This window comes from Mesoplodon densirostris, chromosome X (genome assembly GCF_025265405.1).
Source record: "Mesoplodon densirostris isolate mMesDen1 chromosome X, mMesDen1 primary haplotype, whole genome shotgun sequence".
NCBI classification, from domain to species: domain Eukaryota; kingdom Metazoa; phylum Chordata; class Mammalia; order Artiodactyla; family Ziphiidae; genus Mesoplodon; species Mesoplodon densirostris.
In genome coordinates, this window is record NC_082681.1 from 79,608,221 (window position 1) to 79,630,437 (window position 22,217).

The window sequence follows — 22,217 nt, forward strand, 5'->3', positions numbered from 1 at the left end:
ACCTTATACCAATTCATACCCTATACCAACCAGGCCCCTGGTCCTTGTCACCAGCCTATTCCCTCTTCCTCACTTCCCTAACCCTGCTCCTCAGTCTATAGCCCCTGGAGCCAGGCCCCCTTCCCCAGGGAGTCCCATTTCCCCACATTATGCACCCTGCCCCAGCAGATAAGCCCATCCCCCATCAGAAGCCCTTAACCTGCCTGTGCTTCCAAGCCAGCCAGGCCCTCTTCTCAGCCGGGCTCTCTTTGTCCGTTTATACCTGCCTCCCCAGCTACCTATGCCCCCTTCCCTGGCCAAGGCTACCTCCCCAGCCTGGTTCCCTTCCCCTCCTAGGCAGGCTTCCCCTATACCCACCTAGACCCTCGCCCCAGCGGAGTCACATTCCCAGCCAGTATCCTCTTTTGCAGTAACCCTACCCAGGCCCCTGCCTCGGCCCCTGCCCCAGCTTCTTACCCACCCACCCACCCCCGCCAGCCCGTGCCCAGGCTCCCTGACCCAACTTGCTTTTCCTTCCCCAGCCTATGTCCCCTTGCCCGGCCAGGCCCCTTTCCCCAGCCAGAGCCTCTTCCTCAGCCTATGCCTCCTTCTTTGGATTGGCCCCCTTTCTAAACCAGCCATCTTACCAGCCTGTGTCCAACTCTCCAGCCTCTAGCCACTTGCCTGGAAGTTTTCCCACCCTGGGCCACAGCCCAGCCTCTTTACCGTCCTATGCTGCCAGCCTCCCCTCCCCAGGCAGGCCTCAACCCCAGCCTGTGTTATTCCCCATGCAGGACCCTTCTGCTCGCAGGCCCCTCACCCAGCCAGGGCCTGTTCCCCGACCTGAGACCCTGTTGACAGCCTCCTTAGCCAGGCTACCCTTCCCCAGGCAAAGCCCCTTTTCAACCCTTTGTCCCCTTGCCCTCACGGGACCCCTTCTCCAGAAAGGGCCTCCTTCTGATAGCCAGGTGCTTGTGCCCAGCCTTTTCCCTTTTCAGCTGGACCACTTTTCCAAGGAGTTCCCCCTCCACTGGCCTTTCATAGCCAGTGCCAAGTCGCATGATGCTCGACCACCTCAAGCTCCACTCCTACGCCACCTCCATCCGCAAGGCCGTCTTGGCACCCATGGACAATGAAAATATGCACACCCCAGACATCGGGGGCCAGGGCGCCACGTCAGAAGCCATCCACGACATCATCCGCCACATCCGCATCATCAACGGCCGGGCCGTGGAGGCCTAGGCCGTCCCCGGGACTGTCTCGGCCCACCCTTTACATCCGCTTCGCACCCCCAGCACCCTAATTGGCTCGGTGGGTGGACCCAGAGCAAACACACTTCTGCCACCCCCAGAAAAAAAAAAAAAAAGGCCTCCTTCCCTGGCCAAGCATCCTCCTCTCTCAGCTCTCCACCACCAGTAAAGTCCCCTCCCCAACCATGTGACATTTCCCTGCCGGGACCCCTTCACACACACATGCCCCCAGCTGGGAAGTCTTTCCCAGCCAGACTCCTCCCCACAGCCAGGCTCTCTTCACCCAGGGACCTAACAGCCTCTCCCCCAGTCTAAGCTCATTTCCCTAGGCGGGCCTCCTTCCCACTAAGGTACCTTTCCTCAACCGGTATACCCCTTCCTCAACCAAACCCCTCCCCTAGCTTATTCCCCCTCCTCAGCCAGACCTTTGCCCCATCCCTAGCCTGTGCCCCCAGCTAGGTCCCTTTCCTCCACCATGTGCCCTCCCTCAGCCAGGACACACGCCTTCCTTCCCAGGCAGGATCCCTGCCCTAGCAGGCCCTCCCCACCTGCTAATCCCCCTCTTCCAGGCAGGTCCATCAACCCACCGATTATCCCATGCCCAGCCTATGTTGGTCTCAGCATTCGAACCTCTCCCGCCACCAGCTTCCTTTCCTTGCCTGTGCCTCCTTCCCAGGCCCCATTCCCCTGCCAGAGCCCCTCCCCAGGCAGGCCACCTTTCCCTGCCAGGATATTTTCTCCCCCCAATCTCCCCCAGCCCAGCCGGCCTCCCATCCTCAGCTTGTGCCACCCTATCAAGTCTCTGCTCCTTTTACAAGACAGGCCCCTTCCCACATCCAGGCCCCTTCCCCAGCCTCACCCTCTTCCCCAGCTTAAGCCTACTTTCCCAGCCAGGTCTCTTTCCCTGGTCAGGTGCCATTCCCCAGGATTTTTCCCCTTTAACACTCAAGGATTCCTCTCTCATCCTTTGCCTCCTAACTCAACTAAGCCTCTTTCCCTTGACCAGCCGAGTCCTCCTTCCCTAAGCAGCCCCCGCTCCATTATCCCCTTCCTAGCCTGGCCTCCTTCTTCACCCTGTGCCCCAGTCCACACAGGTGTCCTTACCTCGCCGTCTCCCCTTCTTCTGCCTGTTCCCCTTTCCCCTACCACGGCCCATTCATCCTCCTAGACTGACCCCTTCCCCAGTTTTCACCCTTTGCCCCAGCCAGGCCCCCTTCTATAGATTACGCCTCCCTTCCTGGCCTATTCTTCCTTCCCCAGCCAGCATTCTCATCCCTATAAAAGGCGCTCTTCTCACAATGCGTCCAAATACCTAGTTTTCTCAGGGACTTCCTCTTCTCAGACAGCTGGCTATCTGAAAATGTATCTGATGCACACATTTACACAGTGAGCTATCTGGCAGGATTTCTATATTTGCATTTTGAAAAGAGATTCCCCCCAACACACACCCTGCCTTCAAAAAAAAGAAAAAGAAAAAAACAGTGGCACTTCTTTCCCTCCTGCAACTAGCCCTGGACTGGCAAGTTTTTGAAAGTGCAAGTACTTTGTCATGCATAGCAATGAGAACATCCTTAACTGGAGCCATTTCATGATGTCGTCACTGAGTGAAACATCAACTCAGGATAGCTTCAACTATCTTGTTCCTCCCTATATCCTTCCCTGGGAGATATTCCACTCCAGACCACCATCAGGACTGCAGGCCCATTCCTCCTTCCAAAAGCCTCATCTGTCACTGTGTCCTCCCCCTTCACTCCTGCTCCCTAACCCTCCAGGATTCCTTTGCTGAAGTCGATCCTGGGATACAAACTCTATATGAACTCAGTCAGCTATACAAAAATAGAAAACCAGGTATTTTTTTAAACTGCTTTTATTCTTTAAACAAACTACTGCTCGCCTTTTCCCCTTCGTATGTTTTAGTTTAGAACATTTGGTGTGTACAAAGAATTTTTAAATGAATTTAAGTAATCTCACTGAAATACAGGACCTAAAGGTTAAATTTTTTTAAATTGTTTACTGCAAATCATTTCACTTTTACTTTTTTTTGGCAAATTCAAGATATCAACAAGTCTCAAATATCAACAAAAGTATATTGCTCATTTTTTGTGCTTCATAGCAGTTGCAGATTTAACAAAATGAATCAACTACTTTAATACTTTTTAAAATCTCTCTTTAAATACTTTTTATCTCTAAGAATTAAGGAAAACGACTAAGTTCAGATCTTTCACACTCATACCAGTTGTAGATAGAACAAAGTGGACCAAGTGCTTGAACAACGTTATACCCTTTTATGTCTGAGAATAAAGGAAACTTACTAGTTGATGTCACCCCCTCACAGTAAGTTAAACTACCTATCAGTTTGTCTCTTCTTACTTCACATCAATTGCAGATATAATGAAATGAATCAACTACTTGAATAAAGTCATGTCCTTTCTTATATTCAATAAAGGAAATTAAATTGAGATCTTTCACATCTTAGAGCAAGCCTTATCTAGCCTATCAGTTTAGGTAAATCTACTTTCTACATTTAACGCTTACATTTAACTTCTAAAGTTAACAAACATTATTTAGAATTCAGAAAACGTCTAAACAACTGTAATTAATTTGCAACCACACAAGGTTTTATGAAAAAACAAAACAAAATACTAGGGCTTCCCTGGTGGCTCAGTGGTTAAGAATCCTGGGGACACGGGTTCCAGCCCTGGTCGGGGAAGACCCAACCCCACATGCCGCGGAGCAAGAAAGGTGGGAACTTGGCATAGTCACTCCGCTAGGGTAGGACGGTGCAGATGTCTTCCTGGTCACCGGCCTCCGGTTCCCCTAACCCCGTGAAAGAAGCAACCCAGGGACGATCGAGGAGGATAGAAGAGCGAGGGAGGAAGAAGGGGGGGCGGGGGTGGAGAGAGGGGGTGAACTCTGAGTAAAATGAATCAACAAAACCCTGAGAAAACCGAAGGAAAAAAGCGGAGCCTGCTGAGAAGACGCGGCGGCGGCAGCTTCGGCTCCAACGGCAGCCGCCACGGCGATGGCGGCAGCGGGCCTACAAGAGACGGCAGGCCGGGCACCTGACGGAGCCGGTGTCGAGCGGCTTCACCGAGTTGTAGTGCTCCCCGCACATGGAGTAGCTCCTGTAGACCAGGGTGAGCGGCTTCTTGGTGTACTCCTCTCCGAAGACGACGGCGGGCGAGTTGCCCTGGATCACCTCGATGGGGGTCTGCAGGACGTGCGACAGGGCCCTCAGCTCGAGCTGGCCTCCACACGACGTGCTGAACACGATGTCGTCGCAGTAGCTCAAGAAGTCGTCGCGGCTGCAGGCGTCGCCGGTTTCGGGGTCGCTGCAGAAGGGCAGGAAGTCCTCGACATGCTTCCGCATGTACTCGGCGGTGCACCTCCGCAGGCCCTCCACGGTCACGGAGAACACCAGCTGGTCTTGGATGGCGCGGTACATGCAGTGGCCGTCGGCCGGGATATCCTTCATCTCCAGATTCCTGGCCCACAGGATGGCGTCGAGCTTCATTTCCTCGTCATGGCGGAAGCTGGCCAGATGCTCCATCTCAGCCTTGGCCATCCTCTCCTGCCTTTCTCTCTCGAGGGCCACCTTTCTTTCGCGCCTTCTCTGTGCCCTCGAGAGGTGAGGAGGCTTGTCCTCGAGATCCAGCTTGCCCAGATCTTCAGTGACTGAATCGAGGTTGCTGTTATCAGGGAAACTCTCCTGGAACTTCTGCAGCTCCTGCTGGTGCTTCTGCTCCATCTCGGCCTCGAGGCGGGCCACATCGAGGAGCAACTGCTTTCTTCTCTTCTTGTCGCTCTTGGGGACCGAGCTCTTCATGCCCTGAATGTGGGCCTGCAGCTCTGCCTTCTCGCGCTTGTGGCGTCGTAACATCCGCTGATGCTCACTCTGTGAATCTTCCATGATGTTTAAGGGCAGGCGAGAATCGAAGTTTGGTGGCTGAAGTACCGCTACAGTTCGCGTCAACAGTCGAACCACCCAACTGGCTAGGGCTCCTCAGCCTCCCGTGGCGGCTGTACTCTCTTCCCCTCACCCGCGGTTGCCCTCACTCTATTAACGGCCCTCTCTGCCATTGGCCACTGTCTCTCCACGGCTACGCCTCCTAAACACTCCTGGCACTAGGATTGGCTGTTGGGAGACACTACGTATGCCCCCATTAGACCCCGTAGCAAGGGGTGCTTCCGGTTTTAGCGGGGTTCCTGTCCCGGATGTAAAATCCCGCCTTGGTGCATTATGTGCAGCAACTGAGCTTGTGGAGATTTTCGTGGGCTCTGAACTGCATACTTCACTTCCTAGCCTGAACACAGTGCAGACACTGGTCGTGCTTGAGAATCACATGACAAATACTGCTACACCAGATGAATGTGCTCTGACACCGGACTTCCCATTGCTCCCAGTGTTCAGGAGGCAATGTGGCTCTCTCCAGTTCTTTAGTTGCCTTGACTGATGAACCCTTAATTTTGTGTATCAGAACAAGATATTTCCTTATGTTCCTGGGAGCACAGAATCCTTTCAGTTTAGGCCTCAAATCCACCCTGTCCCATCTCAGTGTGAGAAAGCAACAACCTTAAAGTTCACTACAGCTGAGCAGACTTCGTCTTGTGCCAACAGAATGCACCTACCCTAAACTCCCCTTCTCCTGGGTTCCCAGCTTCCAAAATGGGCTCCCATGAAGCATGACAGTTGGCCTTCATCAAGCCACTTCCTTCTGATTATTCTGAATCTCTAAAAGTTCTAAAACATAAAAGAAAGTAAAATAAAATCCCTAAGCTCTTTCAAACATGCTCTCATCCTGCCCCACTCTGCTCATCTGTATCGTGAATTCCCAAACAGGAAGGCTCTTGAGACAACCTCCTCCCTGTTACAAATGAGGAAAGTGGACATTTGTCCAAGTTTTTACATATATCAAAACTTCAGTCGTTTTTATTGCTAACTAGGATTCCATGATATGGATGTACTGTAGTTCACTTAACCATTCACCTGTTGAAGGACATCTGGGCTGTTTCCAGTTTGGGGTTGTTACAACCCCTGCTATAAACATCCATATACAGGTGTTTTGTGTGAGCACAAGGCTTCATTTCTCTGGGAAAAAAATGCCCAGGAGTGCAATTTCTGGGTCATATTATAAGTGTATGTTTAGTTTGTGAAGAAGCTATTTTCCACAGTGGTTGTACCATTGTGCGTTCTCACCAGCAGTGTATGCGGAATCAGGTGTCTCTGCATCCTCACCAGCATTTGGTGTTGTCATCATTTTTTATTTTTAGTCATTCTGATAGATGTGTAGTGGTCTCATTTTACAAATTACTTTGCAGCTTCGTTTTTCTAATGAGTACTTAAAATATGAAGCTACTTTTAGGAAAACACTGAATTAAAAATTTTTTTTAACTTGCATTATTCATTATAATGATTTTCTGTGTTTCAAGAAAGATTTTAACTTTTAATCAGGCTAGCTATTGTGTATGGAGGTAGTGCTACCATACTGAAATTTTTAAAATTTAACATTTAGAGCAAGCCTGTTAGGGAAATTTTTATTCACTGGAGAAAAGTCATGGCTAATTGTTTTTTCATTAAAAAAAGAAAAGCATTTGCAATTTTAAATGATGTTTTTCTTAATTTAAAAAGGTCTTTTGTTTGCAGAAAAGAATACTACAAAATGATTTTAATGAGTCTCACAGTATCTAGGAATCTTTACACTGATTGATTTTTATTGAAATACAATATAAAATAAAACTGTAATATATGCTCACTGTCAATAATCTGGAGAAATTAAATTCCATAATTCTCCTGGGAGAAAACCCCAGTTAACCCTTTTTTTTTTTTTTTTTTTTGCGGTACACGGGCCTCTCACCGTTGTGGCCTGTCCCGTTGCGGAGCACAGGCTCCGGACACGCAGGCTCAGCGGCCATGGCTCACGGGCCCAGCCGCTCCGCGGCATGTGGGATCTTCCCGGACCGGGGCACGAACCCGTGGCCCCTGCATCGGCAGGCGGACTCTCAACCACTGCGCCACCAGGGAAGCCCTCTGTTAACATTTTGTGTTTATTCTTGCCATGCCTATTCTACTCAAATAGAACTGTTAAACAAAGAAACAACAGACCCAAAATGAAGTCACGTGTGCTATGCCCCACATCAGTAAACCAAGACTTAATACGTAACCAAATTGCAGTTTTAGCCCATCCCATGAAAGTGACTTTAACCAGTCAGTCTGGAATTTCCTGGCCAGCACTAGTGAGGTAGTCTGCCACATAGACCCCTGCCTTCCCCAAAAGGAAGGTGACCTCTGTCTGAAATAACCCCTTATTTTGTTGATGACTTCTCTGTCCCACCCCTTCTCTGCCTTTCAAAACCTTCCGTTTTGTACAGTTCCTTGGAGCTGCTCTCTGCTTGCTAGATGGGATGCTGTCCGATTTGTGAATTGCTGAATAAAGCCAATTGATCTTCAAATTCACTCAGGTGAATTTTGTTCTTTAACAGAACTCTAAGCGGTGCTCCCTGCCATCCTGTCTGCCTATCGCCCTCCCCACCTTGGCCTCTGGGGACCTCCCTTCTCTCTTCAAAGATCAGTGAGGGAAATACATCAAGGCTAAAAATTTGACCTGGCTCAAAGTAAAAAGTCAAAACAACAAACAACGAAGCAAAACAGAAAGTTCTTAAATTTCAAAGTTTCTGCGGCAATTTCTTTGTGTCACCAAGGTTTAGTGGTTCTGCTTTTAGACAAGGCATTGTAGTGGGCCTCAGGTCTCTGCATCAGTAGAAGCAGAAGAAAGAAACAGAAACTGCTTTGCAAATGATGCAAAACTCAAAATCCATTGTGGGTCCGATTTCAGGAAAAAATTATACTGCTTTTAATGGAATTAATGATCCCCTCATCTTAGCAATGAAGGAAGGAAGGGCCAGAGAGGGGGAGTGTTGGGCTGATGGTCACACTGCAGAATTCCACGGCTGACTCGTCTGTGTCACGTTTCCCACCGCACTGTGCTGCTGCCACACGCAGCCTTGACATGACTCTTGGCTGTAAGTCAGGCAGAACAGTCCCAACATAGCTTCTGGGGCCATCGGGAGGAATCCCTCATGAAACGGTTGTAAATTCATCTATGAGATTCAAAGAGACCTTGTACGTGCCCTCCGACAATGCCCACGTGTGAGCGAGAGACTCTTCATGAGCTCTGCAAGCCTGAAATCGCCTTGTAAAGGTGGAGGGCAGGCCTGGAGAGGAGAAATTCCTGCGGTGGAACACACGTGCATCTGCCCCTAGGGCCTGCCTCCTCCTTGGCCAAAGCAAAGAGCCTGTTCAAGCAAACTCAAGTGGGTTTAAAGAAACACACTTATTTTTCCCTGAAAAAGTAATGTGTTCGGGCTTCCCTGGTGGTGCACTGGTTAAGAATCCACCTGCCAATGCAGTGCACACAGGTTCAAGCCCTGGTCCAGGAAGATCCCACATGCCTCGGAGCAACTAAGCCCGTGTGCCACAACTACTGAAGCTCGCGCGCCTAGAGCCCGTGCTCCACAACAAGAGAAGCCACCGCAATGAGAAGCCCGCACACTGCAACAAAGAGTAGCCCCCGCTCAGGGCAATTAGAGAAAGCCTCGTGCAGCAACAAAGACCCTACAAAGCCAAAAACAAAAAAAAGAAAGTAAAAATCTCATAATCTCACAATTCAGACTTCACAAGTCACTGCTGACATTTGGCTTGTAGCTTTTTAGTGTTTCATTTATGTATGCATGTATCTGTATGTATATTACTGTATAAATGTATATGTATACATATGTATATATAATATGATTCTTATTATAGTAAAATAAATACAATTTACCATTTTAAGCAAAAGATGTGGAATTTAGACTTTACTGTCTCTGAGGATTATTTGCTTTCCTTGAAAGCAGTGGGATGTGTGTATGACAAAGAGACAGGCTGTGAACTGTGGTCAAATAGTTACCTACTAGAGAACTACAGGAGGAAGGGTGTAGAGCCCTCCCTGCACTGTCCTGCTGAAGCTCCTGTCTTATTATTATCAACTGAAAAAATCTGAGCTTGGTGACTACTGATGGGTGACACACTCTTGTCTTGCTACTGCTGTTATTTATTTATTTATTTGGCTGTGCCATGTGGCTTGTGGGATCTTAGTTCCCTGACCAGGGATTGAACTCGGGCCCTTGGCAGTGAAAGCGTGGAGTCCTAACCACTGGACCACCCGGGAAATCCCGTACTGCTTTCATTCTTAAAATTTGATTATATACTTAAAATTTTAAACTCTATTTATATTTTGAATAATCAGTGCTTTTACACCCTATTCTCAGCTGCTGAGTTGGACTCCTTGAGTTTCTTGTGTATCCTTTCTAAGATAGTCTGTGCTCACTCATATGCTCCTTTCAGTTTGGCTCAGAGGTACAAAAAGCTTTAGTGTACAAAGGTTGTATACGTGAAACTGGGGACACTCTACTTGATTGGTAATTGAAGGGATTTTTAAGGGCCTATCTCAGTGGACCTTTTCCTGGGATACTCCAGCCAGAAACCAGGGAATAACCTCTGATCCTGTCTTTGTCTTTACCCTCCTCATAAAACAAATGTTAATTCTACTCCCAGCGTCCATCACTTTGGTCCCCTGTTCTCTCCCTGCTGCCACAGCCCCAGGCCACGTCAGCCGTTGTCTGTCATGGATGAAAAGACAGCCTCTCAAATCAGCTTCTTGCCTCCAATCTCTCTCCTTGCAATCCATTCTTTCCCCTAAGATTCCTTATCTCTAAAGCATAGCTCTGATGTCTCATTCCTTCTGAAAAACAAACTTTTAACGGATTCTACTGCCCCTAGGGTAACATTCTAACTCCTGAGTACAGAAGATTTTTTTCCACAAAGGACGGAGCAAGTGGCAGAAATATTCTCTCTTCTCGGGTGTGGCTGGTCTCTGAATCTGGGCCCTACAGGAAGGCAGCTCATGATCAGAAACTCATGACTGGGATCAGAACCCGGTTACTCCCAGGACCCCTCAGGGATGCTTGCATTCCTGGGAATGGACAAACACTCATTCACATCAGACTGCCACAGGCCCCCGAGTTCTCACTTACTCCTTAGAGAGCCCACTCCCCAGGGGCTAGAATACCCCGAGTAGCCCGTTCTTGGTTTCAAGGTAGCTGAGAAGCCCAGATAAAGCGGCTTCGTGGACATGGGAAAACACCGCTGCCGCTACCCATTTCCTTCCGCTTTTGTTTCAAACAAAATTCTGACGTGATTTTGCAAGAACTTTGAACTCACCTCCAATTCCAGGAAAGCCTTATTAGCCTCTTCCTAGGAGGTGACTCAATTTGGTGATGAACCTTGGTGGCTTCACCTCGGCCACCCTGGTCAATGCAGTCCCTCCCCCGCCAGCTCCCACAGATGCAAGATGGCAGGGGCTCCGGATTTTGTTTCTCACAGGTTCAAAGGAGCAACAGAGCGCGTGTGCTCATGGGCTTCACTCTGATTGGGCAGGCCCAAGCCATAGATTCCCCTGGAGCCAATCACTGTGGCCCGGAAGAATCGGTGCTTTGATTGGCAGACCTGAAAGGGGAGGGTCCTGGAGGTGAACCGCTGTCACCCCAACAGAGTGACAGGGGTTCGCACCCCCAAAAAGGAGATTGGAGGCTTTTGTGGTAATGGAGGGAAACAGACGCTGGAGATGCGAACAACCCTTCTTTACTCGTGTCTCGCCCACTGCCACCTCTGGTGTTTGCCCCCTGGGGACCTCACAGCCTGGGACTCTCTTCCCTTGAGGGCTTCCCCCCTAAATCTGAGATGAACTTTCCGAGCTTCCCGTTCCCTCTTCCTCCCTACTCCAAGCTGGCCCAGAGCATTCCCACTTCACTTCCTCATCTTCTTAACTGGACCACAGCACTTAAGGGTGGGCCTTGGGTTGGCAGTCACTTGGATTTGTGTGCTTCTCATCTCCGAGGCCGTGAGGCTGCCATGGAGAGCACAAACCCAGTCTTAATTATTTTGGGGCCCCTACCCAGCCAGCAGTGCCTGCTAGTAGAGATACTCAGTGTATTTGGTTGAACTGATTAGGATACTTAAACTGTTTTCAAGCCCCCTCAAATATGTCAGAAGCACTATTTACACACTTGAGAATGTATTCCAGTGTTTCTAGGCTATTCATTAGAACAGGTCCCTTGGGCAACTCTGCAAGCCCGCTCAACCGGTAGTTTTGCACTTAGGAACAAGGGCTGGAGTCAACATTGCAGTTGTGGTGTCTCCACCTTAGGCTATTCCTGCAGCTCCACAATACTGTTGTGTTTCCAAACTCAAGACTCATCAGGGCCATCCCTGGGGGAGGGATGAACATTTCTGTGCTTGTAGAAAGAGGACTCAACTGAGTAAAAGAGGCCTGGCAAATCTCCTTTAGTGCTCCCCCAGCTCCCAGCCCAGGCCTTCCCCATGCCCAGGGGCTTCTGTGGTTCTCTTCTGGCTCACTCCCCACCTCTAAGTAAAAGAAACCTCTTTTGTTTTCAAATTTCTTCTAAATCCCCATTAGACGCTTGAATGGCCTGAAAACCTCTGAGGTGGTGGTTATCCAGCCTGGGCTTACACATCTCCAATAACAGAGAACTCACCACCTTGTGAGATGGTTTTTCATATCTTTGAATAGCTCTGATTATCAAAACATTTCTTTCTTACGCCAAACCAAGACTGCTTCCCTATTGTTTCTGCCATGTAGTGCTGTGGGGTCATACACAATGTTCAGAGACAGGTCCTAGATGTCTGTGTGTGTGTGTGTGTGTGTGCGCGCGCGCGTGTGTGTGTGTGTGTGTGTGTGTGTGAAGGAGAGAGACAGAGACAGAGACAGAGAGATAGAGAGACAGAGAAACCAAGACAGGCACAGAGGGAGCTAGAAGGGCCTACAGAGATCATCTAGGTCAATGGTTAACGCAGTGTTTTGGCAAGATTAATTCAGGAGCAGTAAACATATTTAAGGGGCACATTTTTCCTATTCAAAGTCAAGTTGGGACTTGATGGCTGAGTTAATGAGCGTATGCATAATCCCCCTAGGAGATACCCACCGAAATAAAACAGAATCAAAATGAGATAAGAAGATGTCTTCTTTTTCCAACTAGGAACAGGCCACAGACGCAGAGCACAGCCTTGGTATCTCCATATGCAAAATAATTTAAACCAAAGTAAAAATGAAGACGCCAGGAAAAAAAGGCATAAGCTACCTGCCTCCTCCCACGCCCTCCCCGACCCCATGACAGAAGGCCAGTTCACTATTTCTGTTTCCCTTGTTTTCTATCTGTTGCTCCAAGGGCTAGGTTTTCTCTTTCCTTTATTCTTTTTTTTTTAATCTTCTAAATGGGAGCATAGGCAATCCGCTTTTAGTTCTACTGGTGGTTATTTTTATGACGGTAAGCCCCACGCTTAAGCCTACAATTCTCAATTTTTCAACTGCAAAACTGAAATGGTATCTTTGATTCACCCTCTGAGAGATAAGAAAAATTTCACATTTACTCTTTACCTCCTGACTTTTTTGTCTAATTTCTGTCCCTATCTAGTTTAGATAAATTATGGTTGTTTTACACAGCATAGCTTTTCTTCCAAGGACTCTACCTGACTGTCAGACTCTCACTTCAAACAAAGGCCCAGGCGCAGTTTCACAAGTGAATGGACTATTTCAAACTTTCAAGGAGCAGATAATTCCTATGATATTTAAATTATCCCAGAGGAAGAGGAAGAAAGGAAATAGTGTTTTGAAATCATTTTTTTCTAGTTTTTAGATGATACATAGATACAACTTTCTACTTAAAAATTCAATGATATAATGGATAAACAAAATGTGGTATATACACACGATGGACTATTATTCAGCTTTAAAAAGGAAATTCTGACACCTGCTACAACGTGGATGAACCTTGAAGACATTATGCTATGTGAAATAAGCCAGTCACAAAAGGACAAATATTGTATGATTCCACTTATATGAGGTACATAGAGTAGTCAAATCGAGAGACAGAGAGTAGAATGTTGGTTGCCAGGGGCTGGCAGGAGAGAGAATGAGGAGATATATAGCCTTGCAATAAAAAAAAATCCAACTCTATCGAAGGACATAGTTTAAAAGGAAAAAGCTCAACACCTTCCTCCTTCCACCCACCCATTTCTTTCCCTCTCCCTAGAGGAAACAATGCATGTGGATGATCCAAAATTTACTCAGCTAGTCCTCACTGAGGATATTTAGGTTGTATCTAGAGTTTTACTTGCACAAACAACACTCTAATGAATAGCCTTGAAATATACTGCCGTATAATACGTATACCTGTAGTATAGGTCCCTGGATAGAGACTGCCAGTTCAAAAGCTATGTGCGTTTTATTTAGTGAGTTAGTTAGGTTTAGATTTATTTATTAACTCATATAGTTCAAAATATCAGCCATTTAAGAGATCACACAGTGCAAAGCTCCGTCCCATCCTTTTCCCCCAGCAACTTGGTTCCCCTCCTCAAAAGCAACCAATAGTATCATTGAAAATATATTCTTTAGTCATGTACAAGGGAAACAGTATGTTTGAGAATGCCTGTTTCTGCATTCTCCCATCAACACAGCGTATTATCAAACTTGACTTCTTTGCTAATCTGACTGATGAAAAATGGTATCTCAGTCAATGTGTATTTATTTCATTTGTAATATTATGAGTAAAACCGATGGTTACTAAAGCTGGGAGACCACGCCAGCCTCCCTCTGCAGCTTCTTTCCCACAGCTCCCTCACCTGTCACCTCTATCCTCCAGCTCCACTGAACACGGACACACCATGTTCTTTTTTTTTTTTTTTAAATGTGGACCATTTTTTTTTAAAGTCTTTATTGAATTTGTTACAACACCGCTTCCGTTTTGTGTTTTGGTTTGTTGGCCTCAAGGCACGTGGGATCCCAGCTTCCCGACCAGGGATCGAACCCTCACCCCCTGCATTGGAAGGCAAAGTCCCAACCTCTGGGCCACCAGGGAAGTCCCGACACCTTGTTCTTTCACTCCTGCCTTTGCTCTGGCTGTGTCCTCTGCGAGCTCCTCCTAAGCCTCCCTGCCACCCCAGGTCTGATGAAGTGTCCTTCCTCTGTGCTTCCTTTCATCACAGCACTGGTCATGCTGCCTTCTGTTTATTTCTGTCTATTTTCCCATCTGCCATTTCTACTAGATGGCGAGCGCTGGGACTGGATCTTTATCTCTCTACCTCTACTGTTTATCACCATTCTCTTCAGTAAATATGGAGTGAATGGATGAATGGACAGCTGGCAGTTTCACATGGAGGTCACTGGAATGCAGTTATTCTGTGTGACTGGCTGAAACGAGATTTACCCTCTCATAAGAATGTCATATATGTGGAAGGTGGCACTTGAAATCAGTGGTGAAATGGTGGATTATTCAGTAAGTGGTGTTCGGCTAACTGGTTAATTACCATAATTGGAGAAAATCAATTTATGTCCTTGTCTTCCACCCAAGTAATTTCCAGGTGGATATGTTAAATAGTGTTAAATATAAAGAGAAAGCATAAAAAACTTGAAAGTATATACGAATATTGATCCAACCTCGGGATGGGGAAGCCCTTTCTAAGCAAGATACCAAGACAGAAACCATAAAGAAAAAGATCGATAGATAGACTCCATTACAATTTTAAACTTGAGCACACGCAAAAAGTCAGAAACAACACTGAGAGCCTAATAATGTACGGGAAAAACTATTTTTAAAAAATATCCGAATGAAAAGTGGAAGGACTTATTAAAAATCCGTAAGAAGAAGACAAACTTACCCATAAAAAATTAAGCAAATGTCAGGGACAGGCAATAAATTAAGAATTATTTGTTCCAGCATGAATGAAATAGACATGCTAACAAATACTTAGAGGAATATTCTACCTTACTAGTAATCAACAAAGGGTCAACTAATACAGCATTTTTCACCTAACAAATGAGCAAAGATGATAATTTTCAGTGTTTGCAACTATATGGGAAAATAACACTCTCACACCCTGAGAATGTACATTGGCTCACTCTTTCTGGAGGGCAATTTACCAGTATGCATTAAAAGCCTCTCCTTTGGACCTAGATCACTTCTAGAAATCTTATCAAAGGGGAATAATCAGAAATATAGACAAAGACTCAGCTACAAGGATATTACAGTCGCATATTTGTAGCAGTGGGAAACTGAAAGCAATCTAAATGTCCAGCAATAGAATAGGACAAATAAATTGTGGCACATTCACAGGCTAGAATGCAGGCATTAAAATCATCGTATTGAAGACTGAGGAGAGAAGGAAATGCTTATAATGTATTGTTAAGTTAAAAAAAAAAAGTAGTTCAAATAGAATGATACCAGTTTCGTTTTTTTTAAATACGCATGTCTATGTGTGTGTGTAGAAAAAGGGTGGAAGGAAGGAAGATACTGACTGGCCTGAGGAGTCCCCGCACACAGGCCCCCCTGTCCCCAAGAGGACACTCTGGTAAGCCCCAGTGGGATTTGCTTTCACGCTGCAGCCCAAGAAGTTTTGGCTTCCACTGTAGGACCTGCGGGAAGAGGCCGAGTGGCTCCAAAATTACTGTAGACAGAATGAAGGGGTGGTTGCTGCCACAGCTGATAGTGTTATAGTGTTAGGCCCCTAGGTAATGATACATTTATTGCGCATTTTATACATATTTTCATTTAATGTACCTAACATCCCAAGAGATACCTCTAAGACGGGCATTAACTGTCCCATGTTACTGATGAGGTAACTGAAGCCCAGAAAGATTAGATGACTTAATCCAAGTCACAAAGCTAGGAAGCGGGTATATGAGCTGGGCTTCAAATCCAGATAGGTGTCCTTGTCTTTGGCTGCTAAGGCAAAAGTGCATGATCATGAGGAGTAAATGAAGAATGGTAAGTAAATGAACGAAAGTTGCTTCTGGAATTGAAGCCCTTTGGGAACAGTACCCCATGGCTTTTGCACACACAATTGCCCAGAACAGTCAACTGTCCTCAGTGACTGTGGTCACTGTTACAAAATGGAACAGACTGCAAATCCCTCATGTCCTGCCAGATCCCACAGCGAAGGCCCCTTCTTGGCTTGTGCTCTGGGCCTGGTTGGAATCTGGCCTGGGTTTACTCTTCCCCATCCTTCCAGCTGAAGGCAAACCCAGTGGAGGAAGCTGGGACAGGCCCAGTGAGATCTTAAGGGTTCCCTAGACAGAAATAGTTATTTCTCTTGTATTTAGGGAGAAAGAAGCCTGTAAAATGGGACTCTGCTGGTTTGTTTGCTGCCTTCTGCTGGGCAGAATTCCGTGGGCAGCACCAGGCCCTCCCCCCACTCCCAGCAAGGCCCACATTATCCAGGCAGTGCCCTCTTCACCAACCTATGCCCTCTTCCGCGGCCATGCCCCCTTCCTTGGCCAGTGCACCCTGCCTTCACAACAGTGCCCCCTCTGCATCCAGCCCCTCCCAACTTTATGTGCAGATAACTTCCCTAGCGAGTGCCTCCTCCCCTAGCCAGGTGCCACTCCCTAGCCCTTCCCCATGCAAAAGCCAGGAATCCCTTTTTCACCTTATACCAATTCATACCCTATACCAACCAGGCCCCTGGTCCTTGTCACCAGCCTATTCCCTCTTCCTCACTTCCCTAACCCTGCTCCTCAGTCTATAGCCCCTGGAGCCAGGCCCCCTTCCCCAGGGAGTCCCATTTCCCCACATTATGCACCCTGCCCCAGCAGATAAGCCCATCCCCCATCAGAAGCCCTTAACCTGCCTGTGCTTCCAAGCCAGCCAGGCCCTCTTCTCAGCCGGGCTCTCTTTGTCCGTTTATACCTGCCTCCCCAGCTACCTACGCCCCCTTCCCTGGCCAAGGCTACCTCCCCAGCCTGGTTCCCTTCCCCTCCTAGGCAGGCTTCCCCTATACCCACCTAGACCCTCGCCCCAGCGGAGTCACATTCCCAGCCAGTATCCTCTTTTGCAGTAACCCTACCCAGGCCCCTGCCTCGGCCCCTGCCCCAGCTTCTTACCCACCCACCCACCCCCGCCAGCCCGTGCCCAGGCTCCCTGACCCAACTTGCTTTTCCTTCCCCAGCCTATGTCCCCTTGCCCGGCCAGGCCCCTTTCCCCAGCCAGAGCCTCTTCCTCAGCCTATGCCTCCTTCTTTGGATTGGCCCCCTTTCTAAACCAGCCATCTTACCAGCCTGTGTCCAACTCTCCAGCCTCTAGCCACTTGCCTGGAAGTTTTCCCACCCTGGGCCACAGCCCAGCCTCTTTACCGTCCTATGCTGCCAGCCTCCCCTCCCCAGGCAGGCCTCAACCCCAGCCTGTGTTATTCCCCATGCAGGACCCTTCTGCTCGCAGGCCCCTCACCCAGCCAGGGCCTGTTCCCCGACCTGAGACCCTGTTGACAGCCTCCTTAGCCAGGCTACCCTTCCCCAGGCAAAGCCCCTTTTCAACCCTTTGTCCCCTTGCCCTCACGGGACCCCTTCTCCAGAAAGGGCCTCCTTCTGATAGCCAGGTGCTTGTGCCCAGCCTTTTCCCTTTTCAGCTGGACCACTTTTCCAAGGAGTTCCCCCTCCACTGGCCTTTCATAGCCAGTGCCAAGTCGCATGATGCTCGACCACCTCAAGCTCCACTCCTACGCCACCTCCATCCGCAAGGCCGTCTTGGCACCCATGGACAATGAAAATATGCACACCCCAGACATCGGGGGCCAGGGCGCCACGTCAGAAGCCATCCACGACATCATCCGCCACATCCGCATCATCAACGGCCGGGCCGTGGAGGCCTAGGCCGTCCCCGGGACTGTCTCGGCCCACCCTTTACATCCGCTTCGCACCCCCAGCACCCTAATTGGCTCGGTGGGTGGACCCAGAGCAAACACACTTCTGCCACCCCCAGAAAAAAAAAAAAAAAGGCCTCCTTCCCTGGCCAAGCATCCTCCTCTCTCAGCTCTCCACCACCAGTGAAGTCCCCTCCCCAACCATGTGACATTTCCCTGCCGGGACCCCTTCACACACACATGCCCCCAGCTGGGAAGTCTTTCCCAGCCAGACTCCTCCCCACAGCCAGGCTCTCTTCACCCAGGGACCTAACAGCCTCTCCCCCAGTCTAAGCTCATTTCCCTAGGTGGGCCTCCTTCCCACTAAGGTACCTTTCCTCAACCGGTATACCCCTTCCTCAACCAAACCCCTCCCCTAGCTTATTCCCCCTCCTCAGCCAGACCTTTGCCCCATCCCTAGCCTGTGCCCCCAGCTAGGTCCCTTTCCTCCACCATGTGCCCTCCCTCAGCCAGGACACACGCCTTCCTTCCCAGGCAGGATCCCTGCCCTAGCAGGCCCTCCCCACCTGCTAATCCCCCTCTTCCAGGCAGGTCCATCAACCCACCGATTATCCCATGCCCAGCCTATGTTGGTCTCAGCATTCGAACCTCTCCCGCCACCAGCTTCCTTTCCTTGCCTGTGCCTCCTTCCCAGGCCCCATTCCCCTGCCAGAGCCCCTCCCCAGGCAGGCCACCTTTCCCTGCCAGGATATTTTCTCCCCCCAATCTCCCCCAGCCCAGCCGGCCTCCCATCCTCAGCTTGTGCCACCCTATCAAGTCTCTGCTCCTTTTACAAGACAGGCCCCTTCCCACATCCAGGCCCCTTCCCCAGCCTCACCCTCTTCCCCAGCTTAAGCCTACTTTCCCAGCCAGGTCTCTTTCCCTGGTCAGGTGCCATTCCCCAGGATTTTTCCCCTTTAACACTCAAGGATTCCTCTCTCATCCTTTGCCTCCTAACTCAACTAAGCCTCTTTCCCTTGACCAGCCGAGTCCTCCTTCCCTAAGCAGCCCCCGCTCCATTATCCCCTTCCTAGCCTGGCCTCCTTCTTCACCCTGTGCCCCAGTCCACACAGGTGTCCTTACCTCGCCGTCTCCCCTTCTTCTGCCTGTTCCCCTTTCCCCTGCCACGGCCCATTCATCCTCCTAGACTGACCCCTTCCCCAGTTTTCACCCTTTGCCCCAGCCAGGCCCCCTTCTATAGATTACGCCTCCCTTCCTGGCCTATTCTTCCTTCCCCAGCCAGCATTCTCATCCCTATAAAAGGCGCTCTTCTCACAATGCGTCCAAATACCTAGTTTTCTCAGGGACTTCCTCTTCTCAGACAGCTGGCTATCTGAAAATGTATCTGATGCACACATTTACACAGTGAGCTATCTGGCAGGATTTCTATATTTGCATTTTGAAAAGAGATTCCCCCCAACACACACCCTGCCTTCAAAAAAAAGAAAAAGAAAAAAACAGTGGCACTTCTTTCCCTCCTGCAACTAGCCCTGGACTGGCAAGTTTTTGAAAGTGCAAGTACTTTGTCATGCATAGCAATGAGAACATCCTTAACTGGAGCCATTTCATGATGTCGTCACTGAGTGAAACATCAACTCAGGATAGCTTCAACTATCTTGTTCCTCCCTATATCCTTCCCTGGGAGATATTCCACTCCAGACCACCATCAGGACTGCAGGCCCATTCCTCCTTCCAAAAGCCTCATCTGTCACTGTGTCCTCCCCCTTCACTCCTGCTCCCTAACCCTCCAGGATTCCTTTGCTGAAGTCGATCCTGGGATACAAACTCTATATGAACTCAGTCAGCTATACAAAAATAGAAAACCAGGTATTTTTTTAAACTGCTTTTATTCTTTAAACAAACTACTGCTCGCCTTTTCCCCTTCGTATGTTTTAGTTTAGAACATTTGGTGTGTACAAAGAATTTTTAAATGAATTTAAGTAATCTCACTGAAATACAGGACCTAAAGGTTAAATTTTTTTTAATTGTTTACTGCAAATCATTTCACTTTTACTTTTTTTTGGGCAAATTCAAGATATCAACAAGTCTCAAATATCAACAAAAGTATATTGCTCATTTTTTGTGCTTCATAGCAGTTGCAGATATAACAAAATGAATCAACTACTTTAATACTTTTTAAAATCTCTCTTTAAATACTTTTTATCTCTAAGAATTAAGGAAAACGACTAAGTTCAGATCTTTCACACTCATACCAGTTGTAGATAGAACAAAGTGGACCAAGTGCTTGAACAACGTTATACCCTTTTATGTCTGAGAATAAAGGAAACTTACTAGTTGATGTCACCCCTCACAGTAAGTTAAACTACCTATCAGTTTGTCTCTTCTTACTTCACATCAATTGCAGATATAATGAAATGAATCAACTACTTGAATAAAGTCATGTCCTTTCTTATATTCAATAAAGGAAATTAAATTGAGATCTTTCACATCTTAGAGCAAGCCTTATCTAGCCTATCAGTTTAGGTAAATCTACTTTCTACATTTAACGCTTACATTTAACTTCTAAAGTTAACAAACATTATTTAGAATTCAGAAAACGTCTAAACAACTGTAATTAATTTGCAACCACACAAGGTTTTATGAAAAAACAAAACAAAATACTAGGGCTTCCCTGGTGGCTCAGTGGTTAAGAATCCTGGGGACACGGGTTCCAGCCCTGGTCGGGGAAGACCCAACCCCACATGCCGCGGAGCAAGAAAGGTGGGAACTTGGCATAGTCACTCCGCTAGGGTAGGACGGTGCAGATGTCTTCCTGGTCACCGGCCTCCGGTTCCCCTAACCCCGTGAAAGAAGCAACCCAGGGACGATCGAGGAGGATAGAAGAGCGAGGGAGGAAGAAGGGGGGGCGGGGGTGGAGAGAGGGGGTGAACTCTGAGTAAAATGAATCAACAAAACCCTGAGAAAACCGAAGGAAAAAAGCGGAGCCTGCTGAGGAGACGCGGCGGCGGCAGCTTCGGCTCCAACGGCAGCCGCCACGGCGATGGCGGCAGCGGGCCTACAAGAGACGGCAGGCCGGGCACCTGACGGAGCCGGTGTCGAGCGGCTTCACCGAGTTGTAGTGCTCCCCGCACATGGAGTAGCTCCTGTAGACCAGGGTGAGCGGCTTCTTGGTGTACTCCTCTCCGAAGACGACGGCGGGCGAGTTGCCCTGGATCACCTCGATGGGGGTCTGCAGGACGTGCGACAGGGCCCTCAGCTCGAGCTGGCCTCCACACGACGCGCTGAACACGATGTCGTCGCAGTAGCTCAAGAAGTCGTCGCGGCTGCAGGCGTCGCCGGTTTCGGGGTCGCTGCAGAAGGGCAGGAAGTCCTCGACATGCTTCCGCATGTACTCGGCGGTGCACCTCCGCAGGCCCTCCACGGTCACGGAGAACACCAGCTGGTCTTGGATGGCGCGGTACATGCAGTGGCCGTCGGCCGGGATATCCTTCATCTCCAGATTCCTGGCCCACAGGATGGCGTCGAGCTTCATTTCCTCGTCATGGCGGAAGCTGGCCAGATGCTCCATCTCAGCCTTGGCCATCCTCTCCTGCCTTTCTCTCTCGAGGGCCACCTTTCTTTCGCGCCTTCTCTGTGCCCTCGAGAGGTGAGGAGGCTTGTCCTCGAGATCCAGCTTGCCCAGATCTTCAGTGACTGAATCGAGGTTGCTGTTATCAGGGAAACTCTCCTGGAACTTCTGCAGCTCCTGCTGGTGCTTCTGCTCCATCTCGGCCTCGAGGCGGGCCACATCGAGGAGCAACTGCTTTCTTCTCTTCTTGTCGCTCTTGGGGACCGAGCTCTTCATGCCCTGAATGTGGGCCTGCAGCTCTGCCTTCTCGCGCTTGTGGCGTCGTAACATCCGCTGATGCTCACTCTGTGAATCTTCCATGATGTTTAAGGGCAGGCGAGAATCGAAGTTTGGTGGCTGAAGTACCGCTACAGTTCGCGTCAACAGTCGAACCACCCAACTGGCTAGGGCTCCTCAGCCTCCCGTGGCGGCTGTACTCTCTTCCCCTCACCCGCGGTTGCCCTCACTCTATTAACGGCCCTCTCTGCCATTGGCCACTGTCTCTCCACGGCTACGCCTCCTAAACACTCCTGGCACTAGGATTGGCTGTTGGGAGACACTACGTATGCCCCCATTAGACCCCGTAGCAAGGGGTGCTTCCGGTTTTAGCGGGGTTCCTGTCCCGGATGTAAAATCC

At 48.9% G+C, this 22,217-nt stretch overlaps 2 protein-coding genes across 2 annotated transcripts; both read right to left on the minus strand.

The window, feature by feature from the left end:
- Positions 1-4,266: 4,266 nt before the first annotated feature.
- Positions 4,267-5,139, minus strand: LOC132481664 (OTU domain-containing protein 6A-like). Its single transcript, XM_060086500.1, has one exon. It carries the CDS (start codon positions 5,137-5,139, stop codon positions 4,267-4,269), a length of 873 nt encoding a protein of 290 aa, XP_059942483.1.
- A 15,889-nt stretch (positions 5,140-21,028) lies between these two features.
- On the minus strand, positions 21,029-21,901 carry LOC132481665 (OTU domain-containing protein 6A-like). Its single transcript, XM_060086501.1, has one exon. It carries the CDS (start codon positions 21,899-21,901, stop codon positions 21,029-21,031), a length of 873 nt encoding a protein of 290 aa, XP_059942484.1.
- Between the last annotated feature and the right edge of the window lie 316 nt (positions 21,902-22,217).